Source organism: Lagenorhynchus albirostris, chromosome 1 (assembly GCF_949774975.1).
Source record: "Lagenorhynchus albirostris chromosome 1, mLagAlb1.1, whole genome shotgun sequence".
Lineage (NCBI taxonomy): Eukaryota > Metazoa > Chordata > Mammalia > Artiodactyla > Delphinidae > Lagenorhynchus > Lagenorhynchus albirostris.
In genome coordinates, this window is record NC_083095.1 from 76,056,882 (window position 1) to 76,072,104 (window position 15,223).

Below are 15,223 nucleotides of genomic sequence, written 5' to 3' on the forward strand. Positions count from 1 at the left end.
CCACCACCTTCTGATTTTGAAGAAAGCATTCTGAGTCCTTCACAGATGAGCTCTCCATTATTCTGGCATTTAGACTGGGAGGAGGAGAAGGGGGAGGCCCAGATCTTGTTTTCACCATTCCAGAGCCTAATCCCAGAACTGTCCCCACCCACTAATAGTCACACAATCTTGTCATAGGGCGACTATTACCCAAGGTGTCGCAAACAGAAAGGAGCTGCCGCTGGCGCCACTGCAATGTCAGGGCAATGCAGCCAGGCTGCGCTCTTTCCTCACTGGTGCCTGGGCTTGGCTAAGCCCGGAGAAGCAGCATTCTCTAGGGAAAGAAGCCTTCTCAAGTGGGAACAAAAATGAGTGTGAGGCGCACACCCATCCTGGGCACTATGTGAATTTGGGGTGAGTTCTCTTAGTACTGCAGCTCTGGTCAACTTCTAGTTTTTCTAGCCGCTAGTAAGCTGTCGGGCTGGTGCTACAGGGTGGCCCCGTTTTCCTGGGCTTTTCTCAAGCCCACCTGAGCCTGCCATCCTTGCACACTTGCAAAGATCATAAACGGTGGGGTTTGAGCAAAACCAGAACTTCAGCAACCGCCCCGCAGCTAGGATCAAAGGTCGGCTGGTCTGCCGAGAGGCTGAGCCTGCGCAGTCCCGCTCCCACCTTGGAGAGAAAGGGTGGCGGCAACGCGGGCTCCTTACACCGGCGTGCTCGCAAGAGGCGGGAAACCTTAGGTCGGGTCGCCGTGTCCCTCCCTCTTCCTGCCCAGTCCACCCGTCTGCCCAGCCAGTCCGTCCTCCTCAGGCGCGTAGGCCCCGGGGTAGGGGGATGAGAAGTGCTCTGGGCTTCTGACTCATCATCTCCAACCCCTTTCTCGCGCGCGCTCCAAGTCTCAGAACTTTGCACCTGGGCACTGTGGGAGGGGGCACGGCGACAGCATCTGGGAAACCCTAGCTCTGCCGACGGCCAGCCCTCAGCCCCTGCCCGTCTCCGAAGCTGCCGGATGTAGGAATGTAGACCCACAATCAGCTCTCCGTTACCGAGGTTGGGGTGGTGGCGCCCCCGCGCAGCATAGCCCGTCCGGCTCCTCCCTGCACGCTGGGCCAGTGGTCGCGTCCGAAGAAACTCTCAGCTAAGCCCCGACTTCCAGGGTTTCGCGTCACTTAGCCGATGCACAGCGCCCCTACCGCGGAGGGAAGGTTCTTTATTTCCCAGCGGGCCACAGGGTAGCTGGGCATCCTGGGATTTGTAGTCTCTGCTAGAGTAGAAAGGAACCGGATCGAAGCGAGAGAACGAAAGCACCCGTTGTGAATTGATTTCAGAGAGTGGGCGTGTACGGGTTTTTAGTGGATGGGATTGTGAAAGGTGGAAATCTTGGAAACAGTGAGATGAGGCATATGTGAAGCAGGATGGGGAGGCAGTGGGGAAGGAGGGTGAGGATAGAAGGGAGAAAATGGGTCTAGCTGAAAGTTGGTTTAAGGATATCCTGCAGGCGGGCAGATTTTCAGGGCGGTGAGGTGGTTTAAAACTCGGTCTAGGTATTGCTTTCCGCAGCAGGGGAGGAAAAAGAAAGGGGCCTAGTGTGAGTGAAGATTGAAGGCACTCCACCAGACTTCAAGTAGGTCTCAGGGGACTCCATCTAGTTTGAGTTCGGTGGGATGGGGTGCAGGAGGGTCTGGAGAATGCTCCCGCCGGGTAGGAAAGCAACACCTGTCTGCTTCCTCTTGCCAGCTCACTCATTTGTTCTGTTTGCTCTGCTAGCCACCGTGGGACCAGTCTCCAAATCAGGAACTTCCTCTAATTCTGAGAGACCCTGAAAACCAGACAGGTGTGAAGCAAGCAAACTATAAGGGTGAGAAATGAGGAATCCCAGACAGATGCAGCTTCCTCCTCTCGCATTTTTTTTTCTCGTGTTCCCATAGCCCTTCCAATATTTACGCAGATTTCTAATGCTCTCCCACATTTTTAGCCCCATTTAGATACCCGATTCACTCTTACCCACCACTAGGGGAGAAATGTCCAAAGCCAGAAAACCAACCAGTTTCAGTTTAGGACCCCTTCCTTTCCGGGCTGCCCCATTGTTTTCCCTTAAGTACCATCGACCAGGATAGCCAGTGAAAAAATGAGCTGCTAGCTAGCTGCTTCCTCCCTGCCCTCAGTACCTCCTGCATCTCCTGGTAGTGCAGATTCTGGCTCCAGCAGCATCCTGGCTTCCTCTGGCTCAGCAGGAACAGGGAGTATGCTGAGACCAGCACTCCGCCTAGGGTGAAGGCCTCAGCACTGAGCTCCAGCACCAGCAAGCCAGCTAGCTGTAGGTAGATAGGGCTGAGGGTGTGCTGCAGGGGACCCTGCACCTATTTGCCCCTGCCCTTTCCCCTCCTCTGGCCTCCTCATCCCCCCACATTCTCCTTTATTCACTTGTACCTGAGAGGGGACAGTTGGGGCAGACATCAAGGCTGTCTTCGCCACTTCGACCACCAACACGATGAAGCCCAAGATCAGATTGAAGGTGTTGAACAGCATCATGGCGTGCACCTGCCAGTGAGTTAATTCAGCCCTGCCCAGCCTAGGGGACTCACTGCAACTCCAAGCCCCACCTGTAGCCTAGCTGAAAACAAAACTCAGCTCCTGGGCTTCCCTGGTGGCGCAGTGGTTGAGAGTCCGCCTGCCGATGCAGGGGACACGGGTTTGTACCCTGATCCTGCGTGTCCGGAGCCTGTGCTCCGCAACGGGAGAGGCCACAACAGTGAGAGGCCCGCGTAACCCCAAAAAAAAAAAAACAAACAGCTCCTATTCTTCCACCTCCAAACGGGACCATCAGCCCTCTAACTTTCTTGTTTCCCTCCTCAGTCTTTTAGACCAGTCACGGGCAGATAACTAACACAGTTAACAGTTAGAAATCCACTTCCTGGGCTGAGGTGTGTGTGTGTTTTAGGGGGTGGGAGAATAGTACTGCATTCTCTTCCCCTCTCACCTTCCAGAGACGGGGTGCTCTGCGCAGCTCAAGGGTTACAATCCCAGTGAGGAGACCCTGAATGATGAGAAAGGCAAGTGGTGAGCTCTGGCCCATTAGGGAGGGGCCCCCAGGACCTTCTTTCCACCCTCCCGTATGGTAGTTCTTACCATTACGCCAGGCCCAAGTGGCAGTGCTGTGGCCATGTGACAAGCAGAGTTCAGGCAGGCAACTGAGATAGCAAAGGGCACCACAGCCACTGCCAGCCATAGCTGGCTCACCTGGAGGCCGGGTACAGGGTAGTTGAAGGAGAACTGTTAGGGATTCCCTTCCTTCCTCCCAAGTGGTGGAGAGTAGTCAACCAAGAGCCATAAAAGAAGGGGATATCATTTAATTTTTTCTGCCTCATGTCATAGTTCAGTTACTCAACTATGTGTTTTCCCCACATGATGGAAGCTACTTGGAGATTAAGGGTCTTGCATTGTTTATTCTGTTTCCTCCACCCTCCTCCCACTCAGAGCCTAGCACAGTTTCAGACAGATGATAGGTGCTCACTAAACATGGGTGGAATTGAACTGGGGTACAAGTTGGGGTGGGGCAGCCTGGCCTCACCGCCAGCACCAAGAGGTGCCCACTCTGCCTGTGCCTGGCCCAGTGCTGTAGCTTTTCCAGACGAAGGCTGGGTCTGTCTTGAAGGCTGGGTCTGTCTTGCTCTCGCTGACCAGCTCTCTCCTCCATGGCTCCCTTGACCACTAGAGCTCAGTGCTTCCTAGCCTGGGAAAAATTCATTATGGCACCTATCAGGAGACAGGACATACAGCAACATCTCTTTCAGCTGCCCCTCTGCCTGCTTCCAATATCCAGGGAGTTGAGGCTCAGGGCCTCACACTTACCTAGTCTGAAGCAGCTGCTCCAAAGGGATGGGTCCCAGCTGGCCCTGGAGCTCCTGGTAGGGCCTGGTAGCTCAGAGCAGAAGACAAAGTTGTCCTGGCAGAGACAGGCTATCAGGGCTGGGGTGTGGTGGGGCAAAGGTCCCTATGAGGGCCTCAGGATCCAGGGAGTGGTGCTGGGTAGATACCAGCCTCAGTTCACTCCACAAGACACCCAGCCCTAACTCATTCTGTTCCTGTTTCCTACTGACCCCATCTCTGCCCATCCTGGGTTCCTCTTCTGATCACTCACCTCATCCACTCACCTTATACACGGACACTACCACCCTGGGCCCCAATTTCTCCCCCATTTCCATCTAATCTTTCTCCTTTTTTTAGGGGGCTTTCTCCTCAAATTACTTGCTGTTCCCTAGGGAAATCCCACATTACCCTCTGAATTAGTCCCATCATTACTGCTTGAAGATTTGTCCCAAGACCAGCCAAGACCTGGCTTCCTGTCTCTCACTTTCTGGACAGTTTCTCCTCTCTCATTCCTTTCTTGAAGGATTTACTCTGGATCGGACACTGACTAAGTGGATGGAGAGCTCTATTTATAGTAGGGATTGCTTTTGACTCAGTGATAACCTGCAGCTAGACATGTATAGAAGATGGTCCTTAAATGGTCAGTTTTGGGAAGGACACTATTGCAACAATTAATATTTTTGAGGGACAGAAGTTGCCTTGCAGTCAGGCAAGCTCTGCCACTTTCCGACCTGTGTGGCCTTGGATACATTATTCTACCAATTTGAACCTCAGTTTGTTGAAACTGAGTGATTAAAAGGGGGATAATAATATGACTGTGAAGGGTTGTTGACTCAGGGTAGGTGCATAATAACCATTAATGGTGCTGATGAGGTCATACTGATGTACCTCATATACTACAGGGCTTATTCAGAAGCTAAGCTGGGGTCATTTATTCATACAATAAGCAGAATCACATGAGCCCAAATATATATTCTGTACATCAAAAATAGGAAAAGTCCATCTTGGTGCAGAGCCTGAGGTCTGGGGGCAATGAGACCTATGTTCAAAGCCCAGATCTACCTGGGTGACCTTGGGCAAGGTACTTAATCTCGCTGTTTCCTTATCAATAAAGGGAATACCAATCTCAAGAGATTGCCTTAAGTATTAAAAGAGAAAATGCATATGAACCAACTCAGTCCAGCACCTGGCACATACATGCTCAATAAATGTTAGTGGCTATTATTATTATTATTGATGACAGAAGACGACTGAGCCAGAAGACCCCCAGGAGTTAGTACCAGGAGGCAGGGTCCTGGGAGGCAAGTGGCCTTTGTAAGCCACTTCTGCCCTGCTCAGTGCTGGGCCAACACTCACTGGAACACTGTGCCCACTCTTCTTTCCTGGGGAGTGGAAATCACATTTAAAGGGACCCTGAGAGCTGTTGTGTGTCTACCCCCTCCTCGATCCTTATGTACATTAATTTTATTTTGTGGCAATGGCCTGATAGAATGTGAGATGTTGGGCTGAGTATCCCTGAGCTGGTAGGCCAGTGGAAAGCGACTCTTTTAGCCTCATTTCCCTTACCTGTAAATGCAGACCAATTATATTTCACAGTGTTATTAGAAAGATTATATACTATTAAATATGTGGACAGGCATTCGGTAAATATTGATTAAATCTAAGTATCCTACTTACAAATTTGTAGTCCCTGTCTGGATTACAATCTCCTCCAGAGAGGGTACTACATTTCCCTCATGTGTTCATCCCCCACGGCGCTGAGCATTGGTGCCTGGTACTTAGTAAACACTCAGTAAATATTTGTTGTATTGAAGAGCCATTAAAGTGACTTAAGGAATGGAAAAATAGAATTCGAGAGGAAGGAGCAGGAATTGTTTATCAAGAAGAGAAAGGACCGGAGAGTAACTTTAATAATGTTTCTTATACGGCAGACATTAACTATCTCTATAATCGCCCCTCCTCCTCCCCCAAAAGAGAGACAGAAATTGTAAGGGAGAGGCTTTGAGATAAAACCCCAGGAAGAACTTCCCGAGTCTGTGCATGTTGGGGCAGAAAGAGCGGCAGAGCCAGCTCCTTCCCTGGTATGTCCGGGTTTAAGGTGGGAGGGGCAGTCCGCTTGGAGGCTGGGGGAAGGACGAGATGACCTTTCAAAATCTCTTCCAGTCTCCTGTTGGAATCATCCGTGCGCCCCACCCCCGCTCCCTCCCTCCTTCCCTCCGACAGCGCCCCCAGTCTCCAAACGGCCCGCACCCCGCCCCTGGCGGCCGCCTCTCGCGGCTCCCGGGGTCCCCAGCTCCCTGTCCCCGGAGCCAGAGCCCCGCTCCCGCTCTCGCTCCCGCGCGGCTCCCAGCCCCGCCGCGCCGCCCCCCGCATGCTAATGGCCGGGCCGCCTCCCGCCGCACACAATGCGGGCCAGGGCCGGGGGCGGGGGACCGGGGAGGGGGCGGGGGCCGGGCCGGGGGCGGGGGGGCCGGGGCCCGGCGCATCTCCCCCGGCCCCACGTAACGCTGACGCCCGCGCCGCCGGCCCGCCGCCCGCCGCCGCCGCCGCCGCCGCCCGCTCCGCCGCCGCCCGCCCGGGGCTCGTGAGTAGCCGCTCCCCCCACTCCCGGCCCCCCCTCCGCCACCCGGCCCCCGCCCCCGGCCCCCACCCCCCCTCCCGGAGGGGGGGGCCGTTACGCGCTCCCGGCTCGGAGCAGGTGCAGGGGGCGGGGGCGGGGGAGGGGGAGGGGCGCCGGCTCGGCCCCAAGCAAACTTCGCCCAGAGCTCCTGGGGGGGCGGGGTGGGGGCGGCGGCCAAGGAAGCCTGGAGAGCTAGGGGGGCCTCGAGGGAGGGGGGGCAGGTGGGGAGCCGGGAAAGCGGACACCAAAGGGGAAAGGCCAGCGGGGGCGGGGGGGCGGGCGTCTTTGTAGGGGCCCGAAGGCAGGGCGCGAGGGGCCTGGGGGTGCGGGGCGGCAGAGCTGGGAGCCAGAGTGGATGAGTGCCCCCCGGCCCAGGTAGGGCTGATGGAGGAGGGGGAAGGGACCCAAACTCTCCGGGAGCGGGGGGTGGGGGAGGGGAGAGGATGGGGGGTGCTTCCCTCTCTGCGTCCCAAACAAAGTGTCACAAAGAGCTCGGCCGGCGGCAGCGGCGGAGGCGGCTGCAACTCAGCTTTTGTTCTCCCGGCCCGGGTAGCTGAGCCCTGGCCTCCCAGTCTCCCGACCCTGTCCCCCATCATCCTTCTGGTTTATCATCCCCGGGAGGGGTCTGGGGTGCTGCTGGAAGAACCTCTTGCACAGGATGAAAGGTCTTGCCCTACTTGCCAATCTACTTCTGGGAGGGAGATTTTCCCAGAGGCTCTCCTACCCACTCCCCACCCCCTAATCTGAGAACTGAGGTTCATATGGGTGCCAAGACTCTGACCTTTCTAGGGTCAGCTCCAGCTAAAGGGGCTTAGGGCTGGCTACATGCCCCCTCCCCCAAATCCAGGTGTTCCAGAACTTTCAGAAGAGGGGTCAAGTTGGGACATGCCCCTGGGATAAGATTCTCCATGGTGGGGTGGCTGTAGGTGAGCAGGTGTACCTTCCTCTCACCTCATGCTGTACATTTGAAACCCATGACTGAGGTCTGTAACCCCAACTCAGGGCAGTGAGGATGGAGGGAAGGAGTCTTTCCCAAGAACTCAATCTAAAAGGTGGGCAAGCTATGCTGTGGGGTCAGTTTGGGGGAGCCACCTGAGCAATGAGGTTCAGAGGGCCATGGAGAGGAGACCATAAAAGTGAACTACTGGCATGTCTGTGTGATAAAGGTGGTCTTGACTCTAGACCACCTAAGGAGTTCCCTTTCCTTTTAACTCCATCTAGTGCAGCGTTAATCGATTGTTAGGGGACTTGGAAGGTATAAGGATTCTCAGAGGGAAAAACATCAAGTACAATATTAGAAATGACCAGAGGTGGAGACCTAGTCACAAATATACTTCAAGTCCTGAACACTTGCCCCTTACACTTTGACCCTAAAAACTTTTGAACCACAAAGCTTGAGGGACAATCTTCATGGTCCTCCAGTCAGCAGATGCTTCTATGTACTTGTCCCAGTTGTTTCTAAGAGTCTTCTCACCAACCCTTCCATCCTTCCCTACTCAGTAAGGTTTGATGGTCCACACCAGCTCTCCTAGCACATAAAAGGAATTGGCCTGTTGCTTTCGAAAGATTTTGGATCCCTATCCCTGGCCCTGTATCCCTATAGAACCCAAATAAGGGTAAGATAACCCTTGATTCCCTGTGGGGGTGGAAAGTAGGTCAGCGCTACTGTCTGGCTAAGTGTCATGGATGGTGTTTAGGCCTGACTATAGAAATTGGCATGACTATAGAAAACTCTGACTATTGCCCACAGGCAATACATGCATAATCTAGGTCCCAAGTCGGTTCATAAAATCTGGGGCTCTGTCAGTGCTTTCTCCTATTGAGAAAAACTCATGGGATCAGGTTCTTGGGACCCCATTTGGTGAGAAGATGATTCAGGAGATCTTGACTGGGCCTAGGAGGGTCTCAGTGGTTTTGTTGATTTGAGGCCACCCTCTGGGGAAACTTTCCCTTCTTGGGAATTCAGCTTCAATTTGGGCCTTCTTGTATATCACTGGATTTCCATCCTGGAAACTGCTATGTGCAAAGCAGGTTTTTTGTTTTTGTTTTGTTTTGGGGGAGGAAGCTTTTGCCCAATTCCTACTCTACTTGCCTTGGGTATGAGGTCAGCCTCCCGTGAGGTATTTTGTTTACTATCCTATAGGCAGTTTTAGGGGCCCTAGAATCTTCTCAGAATCAGAGTATGTGCCCATAGGTTAGTCAGCTATGACCATGCAGTATTCCCAGCCTCCTCCCTCCTCCCCCACCATCTGCTTCCTCTGAATATACCAGATTGGCTGTACACCAGGATGTTCCGGGAATCCCCAGGAGAGCAACAGAATGTGATGGACCCAAATACGATGCCTCAGTAACTCATTCCAGGATGTACAAACTGTAACTGTCAGAACACTCCTTATAGCTAATTAAAATTCTTCTAGTTACATCTATTTTCTATTATATCTGTCTATTTTCAGTGACATCCAAAAGGCCAAAATAATCCCTCTGGTACCACTATTTTTTTTCCCCCTCTATGGTTTCCAGATAGGAATTTTTACAAATCCTCTGGCTTTTCTCAGTGCCTTATCTGTGGTGCTAAAATGGCAAATGTGGCCCCTCTAGTACTTCATTGCTCTATGGTACGGAGGTGGCCAAAGTGGCTCCTCTGGTAGCCCACTGCACTCTCCAAGGTACTGAAGGAATGACCATTTGTTTCAGCATCTCTCTGGGGTCCAGAAGAGTCCTGTGACTCAGAACCACAAAACTTTTGAACTGGAAGGGACCATCAGTATAAATTAGTCCAACCCTCTTATTTTACAGATGAGTAAACCAGGAGGTTAAGTGATTTACTGAGGATTGCAGGGGCTATTAATGGTCTGACTGGGCCCACAGTAGTCTTGCACCCCTCAGTCATACTCTAATTCACCTTTCATTATACTACTCAGCGAACTTGGCTAGGCTCTTGGTCTCAGTAAAGGGGCTTATTTGGAGGATCCAGAAAGTGAGGGTGGATGCCTTAATTTGGAGCTACAGAAATACAGATATTAAAAGTGGTGCTGGAGGTTGTTTACTGATCCTTGGACAAAGACATTTTGTTAATTAATCTCTTAATAAAATTCCCATAATGCAGATTCCAAATGTAACAGGTACCTGCCCCTTCATAGAGTCTTATCCTATCTACTAAATGTCAAAAATTAAAGAAGCCTTGGATCTCCAGAGCCTTTTCTCGTTGCAGGGCTGACTCCTGGCTCAGTTCTCTTCTATTAAAGATCCTTAAGCAAAGTAATGCTGAGTCCTTTTCTTTCTCAGTAACCGATTTCAGTTTCACAATGCCTATTGTAAGGAAGTTCTTTATATCTCAAATATTCTTTGTCTCAGGCAATAAAAAAAAAAAAAAAGGTTAGGCCCACATTTGTCTAGCCTTGACCAGATACAATTCTGTATGTAAGTAAGAAAGGTAGACTGGATGATTTCTGGTCCATTCTCCTAGGCCTATTTCCATGAATCTTAATTCTGGGGTTGCTCCTAAGTCCTAATGCTAACCTCCTCTGCAGCTTAGAATCAGGAGATTCCGCGCCCCCCCCCCCCCACCACTGGCCACCAAGTCCTCTTCCTCTCACTGCTCTTCATCCTCAGAACTGGAGCTCTGTACATCCCAGGCCCAGAGAATTTTAGCCTGGAGAACTTTAACCCTTTCCAGCTCAGAGTATGTGCTGAGCCCCTATCTGTGCAGATGGCCCAGCCCCGCCCCCCGTCCCTCACTCCAGCCTCTTGAGCTCAGAGCCTGTGTAATCCTCCTCTTGTGTGAGGGAGCCTCTCCCCTGCAGAGAGGAGGAAAGCCTGCTTTGGAACAGCCCTGGACAAAGGGGCTGAGATGCCCCATCAAACTGCAGGCTCCAAGGTTTGAAACAAGGGGATGAATCCTATCCGGTATTTGCAGTTTTTAACCCCTTCCCAAAGCCAGCAGCGCCCCTTAACTTCCACTCCTCCCCCAACTCTCTTCATTCCCTCTCCCTCTGGCTCTCTCCCCCTTCATGCCCCTCCCCCTCTGTCTGTCTCCAGACTCTCTGCTGCTGGGAGGTGTTTCTCTCCCATGCATGAATGAGTCTCTGTAATGAATGGAAATGAATGGATCAGGAATCCAGGCGGAGGGAGGAAGAAAGAGGGGGAAAGACAGAAAGACAGGGTAAAGGCAGAAGGAAGAACTATGGAGCCTGGAAGAATGTTTGGCTGGCTGGTCAGTTAGCGGTCTGAGAGCAACTGGTCCCACTTGGATAACTGGGGAGCATGGCAAGCCCACCCCATTTGCTCTTCAAGCTGCACAGCCCAACCTAAATGAGAGAAGGGTATACTGTGATGGTCTTCTCCACCACGAGGGTGGAGAGGAAGTTGGGGGGGCGACTTGGTGGTGGTAGTGGTTGTTCTGGACAAGGCATTTAATATGAATAATTTGGGGGAAGAAATCTGGGTTATCAGGGAGACTTGTGGGCAAATAAAGAAGTACAAGTTTTGAAGACAGCAGCCCCCTCCTGTCTCAGGATGGAAGGAAGGAGAAGGGATAGGTTTCAGAGTGCTAAGAGTCTGGGGTTCGGGGTGACTCTTCCCACTGCTGAAAATCAGGGCTCACCTCTTCCTCCAAATCTGTCTCTCTTGCTTTAGCTCTTCAGCACCTGTTGCCTTCACTAGCAGCTTTTCCTCCTCCTCTTCCCTGCACTCCTCAGAACCAAAGAATGTGAAGGGGGTCCATGGAGGTGAGTGAAGCTCTGGCCTGAACTTATGAGTACCTGCAACTATACTTCCTCCCCTCCCTACCTCTCTTTCTCTCTCTGTCTGAACTCCCATTATCAGAAGTTGTTTTCGTGGCCCTAACAGCTCAATTCCCATTTATCCCCCAGCCTCCCCAAGGTGAGTGGGAGGGGCACCCGGTGTTCGTGGTTCAGGCCCTGACCCACCCTCCCTCGGGTTCCTCTGGCTCTCCATGCCCTTGCTTTCCCCACAGCTCTCCCTTCTCCACCTTTTGCTCTACTCACATCTTTCTCCACAGGGCTCACGTCCCCGCGCCCCGGGCGGCCACCTAGCGCCGTCGCCACCGGCCTTCGACGGCGAACTGGATCTGCAGCGCTACTCCAACGGGCCAGGCGTAAGCGCCGGGTCTCCGGGGATGGGAGCAGTGGGCTGGTCTGAGAGTCGCACAGGCGAACGGCGCTTCCCCTGCCCTGTATGCGGGAAGCGCTTCCGCTTCAACTCTATCCTGGCTTTGCACCTACGGGCGCACCCAGGCGCCCAGGCCTTCCAGTGCCCGCACTGCGGCCACCGTGCTGCGCAGCGGGCCCTGCTGCGTTCGCACCTGCGCACGCACCAGCCTGAGCGCCCGCGAAGCCCCGCCGCGCGCCTGTTGCTGGAGTTGGAGGAGCGCGCGCTACTGCGGGAAGCGCGGCTGGGGAGACCCCGGAGCTCAGGGGGCCTGCAGGCTACCCCTGCCACTGAGGGCCTGGCGCGGTCCCAGGCTCCTTCATCGTCCGCCTTCCGTTGCCCCTTCTGCAAAGGCAAGTTTCGCACCGCGGCGGAGCGCGAACGCCACCTGCACATTCTGCACAGGCCCTGGAAGTGCGGCCTGTGCAGTTTCGGCTCCAGCCAGGAGGAGGAGCTGCTGCACCACAGCCTGACGGCCCACGGAGCTCCTGAGCGCCCCCTGGCGGCAACCTCGGCTGCACCCCAGCCTCAGCCTCCACCCCAGCCTGAACCCAGATCCGTCCCTGAGCCCGAGCCGGAGCCTGAACGTGAGGCAACCCCCGTCTCCGCGCCTGCTGCTCCCGAGGAGCCCCCCGCGCCTCCAGAGTTCCGCTGTCAAGTGTGTGGCCAGAGCTTTACGCAGTCCTGGTTTCTCAAGGGCCACATGCGCAAGCATAAGGCCTCCTTCGATCATGCATGTCCTGTTTGTGGCCGCTGCTTCAAGGAGCCCTGGTTCCTTAAGAACCACATGAAGGTGCACGCCAGCAAGCTGGGCCCACTGCGTGCCCCGGGGCCTGGTTCTGGGCCTGCCCGGGCCCCCCAGCCTCCTGATCTGGGCCTGCTGGCCTATGAGCCTCTGGGCCCCGCGCTCCTCTTGGCCCCGGCGCCCACCCCGGCTGAGCGCCGTGAGCCTCCGAGCCTCCTGGGATACCTGAGTCTGCGAGCCGGCGAGGCCCGGCCCAATGGTGAGGGCGCTGAGCCTGGGGCTGGCCGCAGCTTTGGAGGCTTCCGCCCACTGCCCTCTGCTCTCCCAGGCCGGGCTCGCCGGCACCGCGCGGAGGAGCCAGACGAGGAAGAGGAGGTGGTGGAGGCAGAGGAAGAGACCTGGGCCCGGAGCAGGGCAGTGGGCCCTCTGGCTTCACTGCCCCCACGCCCAGGCGAGGGCCCAGGGAACTCTGCGACTGCTGCGGGGGCCCCGGCGAGGTCCAGCGCCACGCAGGGTACGTAAGGGTCTCCTTTCTCTGAGGATTTCGGCATCCTGGGTGCACTCTGACGCCACCACTGCCCTCCTGTCCCCTCCTTTTTAAAAAGGAGGGGACAGGAGGGCAGTTTCTTATTTCTTATTTTTAAGAATTTTCTTATTTCTCAATTTTCCTCCCCTGGAGGCTTTACAACCTTTTGAGGGTACATGTCCACTCACAGCAAATCAGACCTCTCAGGTTCCTGCAAACATTCTGTTTCCTTCCGGGCTGGGAGGGGAAGCAATCCTGTGGGTGGGTATGGGGACACATGGCCCTAATAGGGTTAGGGCAAAGGGTCCCTCTGACCTCTTTTAATGTGTGTATTGCAGAAGAGAATGGGCTCTTAGTTGGAGGGGCCCGGCCTGAAGGGGGCCGGGGGGCCAGCGGCAAGGACTGCCCCTTTTGTGGAAAATCATTCCGCTCAGCGCATCACCTCAAAGTGCACCTGCGAGTGCACACAGGTGAGGGGGGCAGCCTCCGGGGTGGGGAGGGGACTGGAGGGCAGGAAGGGGGGTGAGAGGGCTATGGGAAACGCCGGGAGATGACATTCGGCAGCCTTCGGATTGTCCAGATGAGATCGTTAGGAAACGCCTCTTAATTAAACGAGAGGGGTGGGAGAGGCGCGGTTTTCCTCCTGGCCCGGAGGTCTGTACGCGGAGTGAATTGCGGGTTAGGGCTGGCAGTGATTGTGACTCGGGCCCTATCGCACCCCCCGCCCTCCAGGAGAGCGCCCCTACAAGTGTCCGCACTGCGACTACGCGGGCACCCAGTCCGGGTCGCTCAAGTATCACCTGCAGCGCCACCACCGGGAGCAGAAGAGCGGGGCAGGCCCCGGGCCTCCTCCAGAGCCGCCACCCCCTTCCCAGCGGGGTGCAACCCAGTCGTCAGGAGCCAAACCGGCTGCGCAGCCTGCGACCTGGGTGGAGGGCACAGCGAGCTCCCGGCCTCCCTCGAGCGGCGCCGCGTCGGGGTCCCGTCGGAAGCCCGCCAGCCCCGGGAGGACCCTGCGCAACGGGCGAGGCGGTGAGGCCGAACCCCTCGACCTGTCCCTGCGGGCAGGGCCGGGAGGCGAGGCTGGGCCGGGGGGTGCCCTCCACCGATGCCTCTTCTGTCCCTTCGCCACTGGAGCCCCCGAGCTCATGGCCTTGCACCTGCAAGTGCACCACAGCCGCAGGGCTCGGGGCCGAAGGCCGCCCCAGGCCGATGCATCCCCGCCCTATGCCCGAGCACCGTCCGGAGAGACCCCTCCCAGTCCTCCGCAGGAAGGGGAGGAGGGCCCCGGGCTGTTGCGTTCAGGAGAGCCTGGGCTGGGGGGACAAGAAAGGTAGGGAGCCCTCTTACGGGCTATTAGCTTAGTGAGTTTACCCCGCAGGAGCGGGGCTGCGCTAGAGGTAGTTGGGTAGAGCAGCCAGCAGGGGGCAGCGTGGGACCCATATCCCAGCCCCGGGCGGACCAGAGGTGGAGGGGGCAGAGGGCGTTAGGAGGGTGGGTGGGCGATACCCACCCAGCCCAAGAGAGTCACAGTGCCTTAGAAGTGGCAGGGGTGAGGATCAAAGAACGGGGTCCCAGGGCTGGCAGGAGTGTTCCTGGTGAGGGGCAGCTTTGCCAGTCTTTGCTGGTCCATAGGCGTGAGAGTTTATTTTTGTACAATGGGTGGGGGTGGGGGCACTGTACCCTTCTAGCCCCTCCAGGGGCCCTGTAGACGTTGCTATTTTTGGTACGATTTCTGTCATCCCTGTCGCAGAGTTGTGTCCCCAATAAACAGGTGTCTTGAGGCACAGGGCACTGTGTCTGCCTGCCTATGTCCTGTCCTCCTTGGGCCACTGTGTCCAGAAAATAGTCATTTCTTCAGGCACTTTTTATCACCCAAAGACCTTGGTAAGAAACTTGGGCTTTACCTTCAGGCTTTGGCTTAAGTAGCTCAGGGGTGGGGCCCAGGAACTAGCATTTAACAAGTAGCCTAGGGGATTCTCATGTACTGTGGACCTCTGAGGACCTCATTTTGAGAACTGCTGAATGGTGCTGGACCCCAGCTTGACTGTGACCAGCTCAGCCTCAAGAAGTGCGTACAGCATGAGAGCAGAAACTTCAGAGGGTACATTGAGCCTCTGGGGGCCACTCCTCTGGGAGGGTACATATTCACCCAGGCACGGGCCCAGCTTTGGCCCAGTAAGGGGTACAGGGTACCTTGCAGCCTTGGTTTTATCTTCTGTGTTCTAGTTAATGGTTGGGTGAGCGGAAGTGCTCAAGTTAGTGGTATCACCTCAACCCGGAGGTCTGCTCTAGCTCTTCGGAGACAAAG

The 15,223-nt window shown here is 55.3% G+C and overlaps 2 protein-coding genes across 5 annotated transcripts; one reads left to right on the forward strand and one right to left on the reverse strand.

Moving 5' to 3' along the window:
• Positions 1 to 1,178: 1,178 nt before the first annotated feature.
• On the reverse strand, positions 1,179 to 6,035 carry TMEM253 (transmembrane protein 253). Its single transcript, XM_060146395.1, has 8 exons — positions 5,530 to 6,035; positions 3,835 to 3,928; positions 3,554 to 3,715; positions 3,112 to 3,222; positions 2,963 to 3,019; positions 2,413 to 2,523; positions 2,151 to 2,297; positions 1,179 to 1,801 (listed from the first exon to the last, which is right to left on the reverse strand). Exons 3-8 carry the CDS (start codon positions 3,677 to 3,679, stop codon positions 1,721 to 1,723), a joined length of 633 nt encoding a protein of 210 aa, XP_060002378.1. The 5' UTR covers positions 3,680 to 3,715; positions 3,835 to 3,928; positions 5,530 to 6,035; the 3' UTR covers positions 1,179 to 1,720.
• Positions 6,036 to 6,048: 13 nt separating this feature from the next.
• On the forward strand, positions 6,049 to 14,711 carry ZNF219 (zinc finger protein 219). Of its 4 annotated transcripts, XM_060146338.1 has the most exons (6): positions 6,389 to 6,436; positions 11,108 to 11,199; positions 11,493 to 12,645; positions 12,715 to 12,900; positions 13,251 to 13,382; positions 13,645 to 14,711. In XM_060146338.1, exons 2-6 carry the CDS (start codon positions 11,194 to 11,196, stop codon positions 14,247 to 14,249), a joined length of 2,082 nt encoding a protein of 693 aa, XP_060002321.1. In that variant the 5' UTR covers positions 6,389 to 6,436; positions 11,108 to 11,193; the 3' UTR covers positions 14,250 to 14,711. The 4 variants fall into 4 exon arrangements, with proteins under 4 accessions (XP_060002324.1, XP_060002321.1, XP_060002315.1 ...); XM_060146332.1 differs by having other exon boundaries at positions 11,493 to 12,900; XM_060146341.1 differs by lacking the exon at positions 11,108 to 11,199 and having other exon boundaries at positions 6,049 to 6,436; positions 11,493 to 12,900.
• The last annotated feature ends 512 nt before the right edge of the window (positions 14,712 to 15,223 follow it).

Excerpts from the sequence above, each read along its gene's own strand:
- TMEM253 (XM_060146395.1), bottom strand. The coding sequence starts at position 3,679 with ATGGAGGAGAGAGCTGGTCAGCGAGAGCAAGACAGACCCAGCCTTCAA. Across the intron at positions 3,223-3,553 it reads GGCACCTCTTGGTGCTGGCG|GTGAGCCAGCTATGGCTGGC; the intron begins GTGAGGCCAGGC and ends CCCGGCCTCCAG. Across the intron at positions 1,802-2,150 it reads ACTACCAGGAGATGCAGGAG|GGTCTCTCAGAATTAGAGGA; the intron begins GTACTGAGGGCA and ends TCTGGTTTTCAG.
- ZNF219 (XM_060146341.1), top strand. The coding sequence starts at position 6,224 with ATGCTAATGGCCGGGCCGCCTCCCGCCGCACACAATGCGGGCCAGGGC. Across the intron at positions 6,437-11,492 it reads CCGCCGCCCGCCCGGGGCTC|GGCTCACGTCCCCGCGCCCC; the intron begins GTGAGTAGCCGC and ends CTTTCTCCACAG. Across the intron at positions 13,383-13,644 it reads GCACCTGCGAGTGCACACAG|GAGAGCGCCCCTACAAGTGT; the intron begins GTGAGGGGGGCA and ends CCCGCCCTCCAG.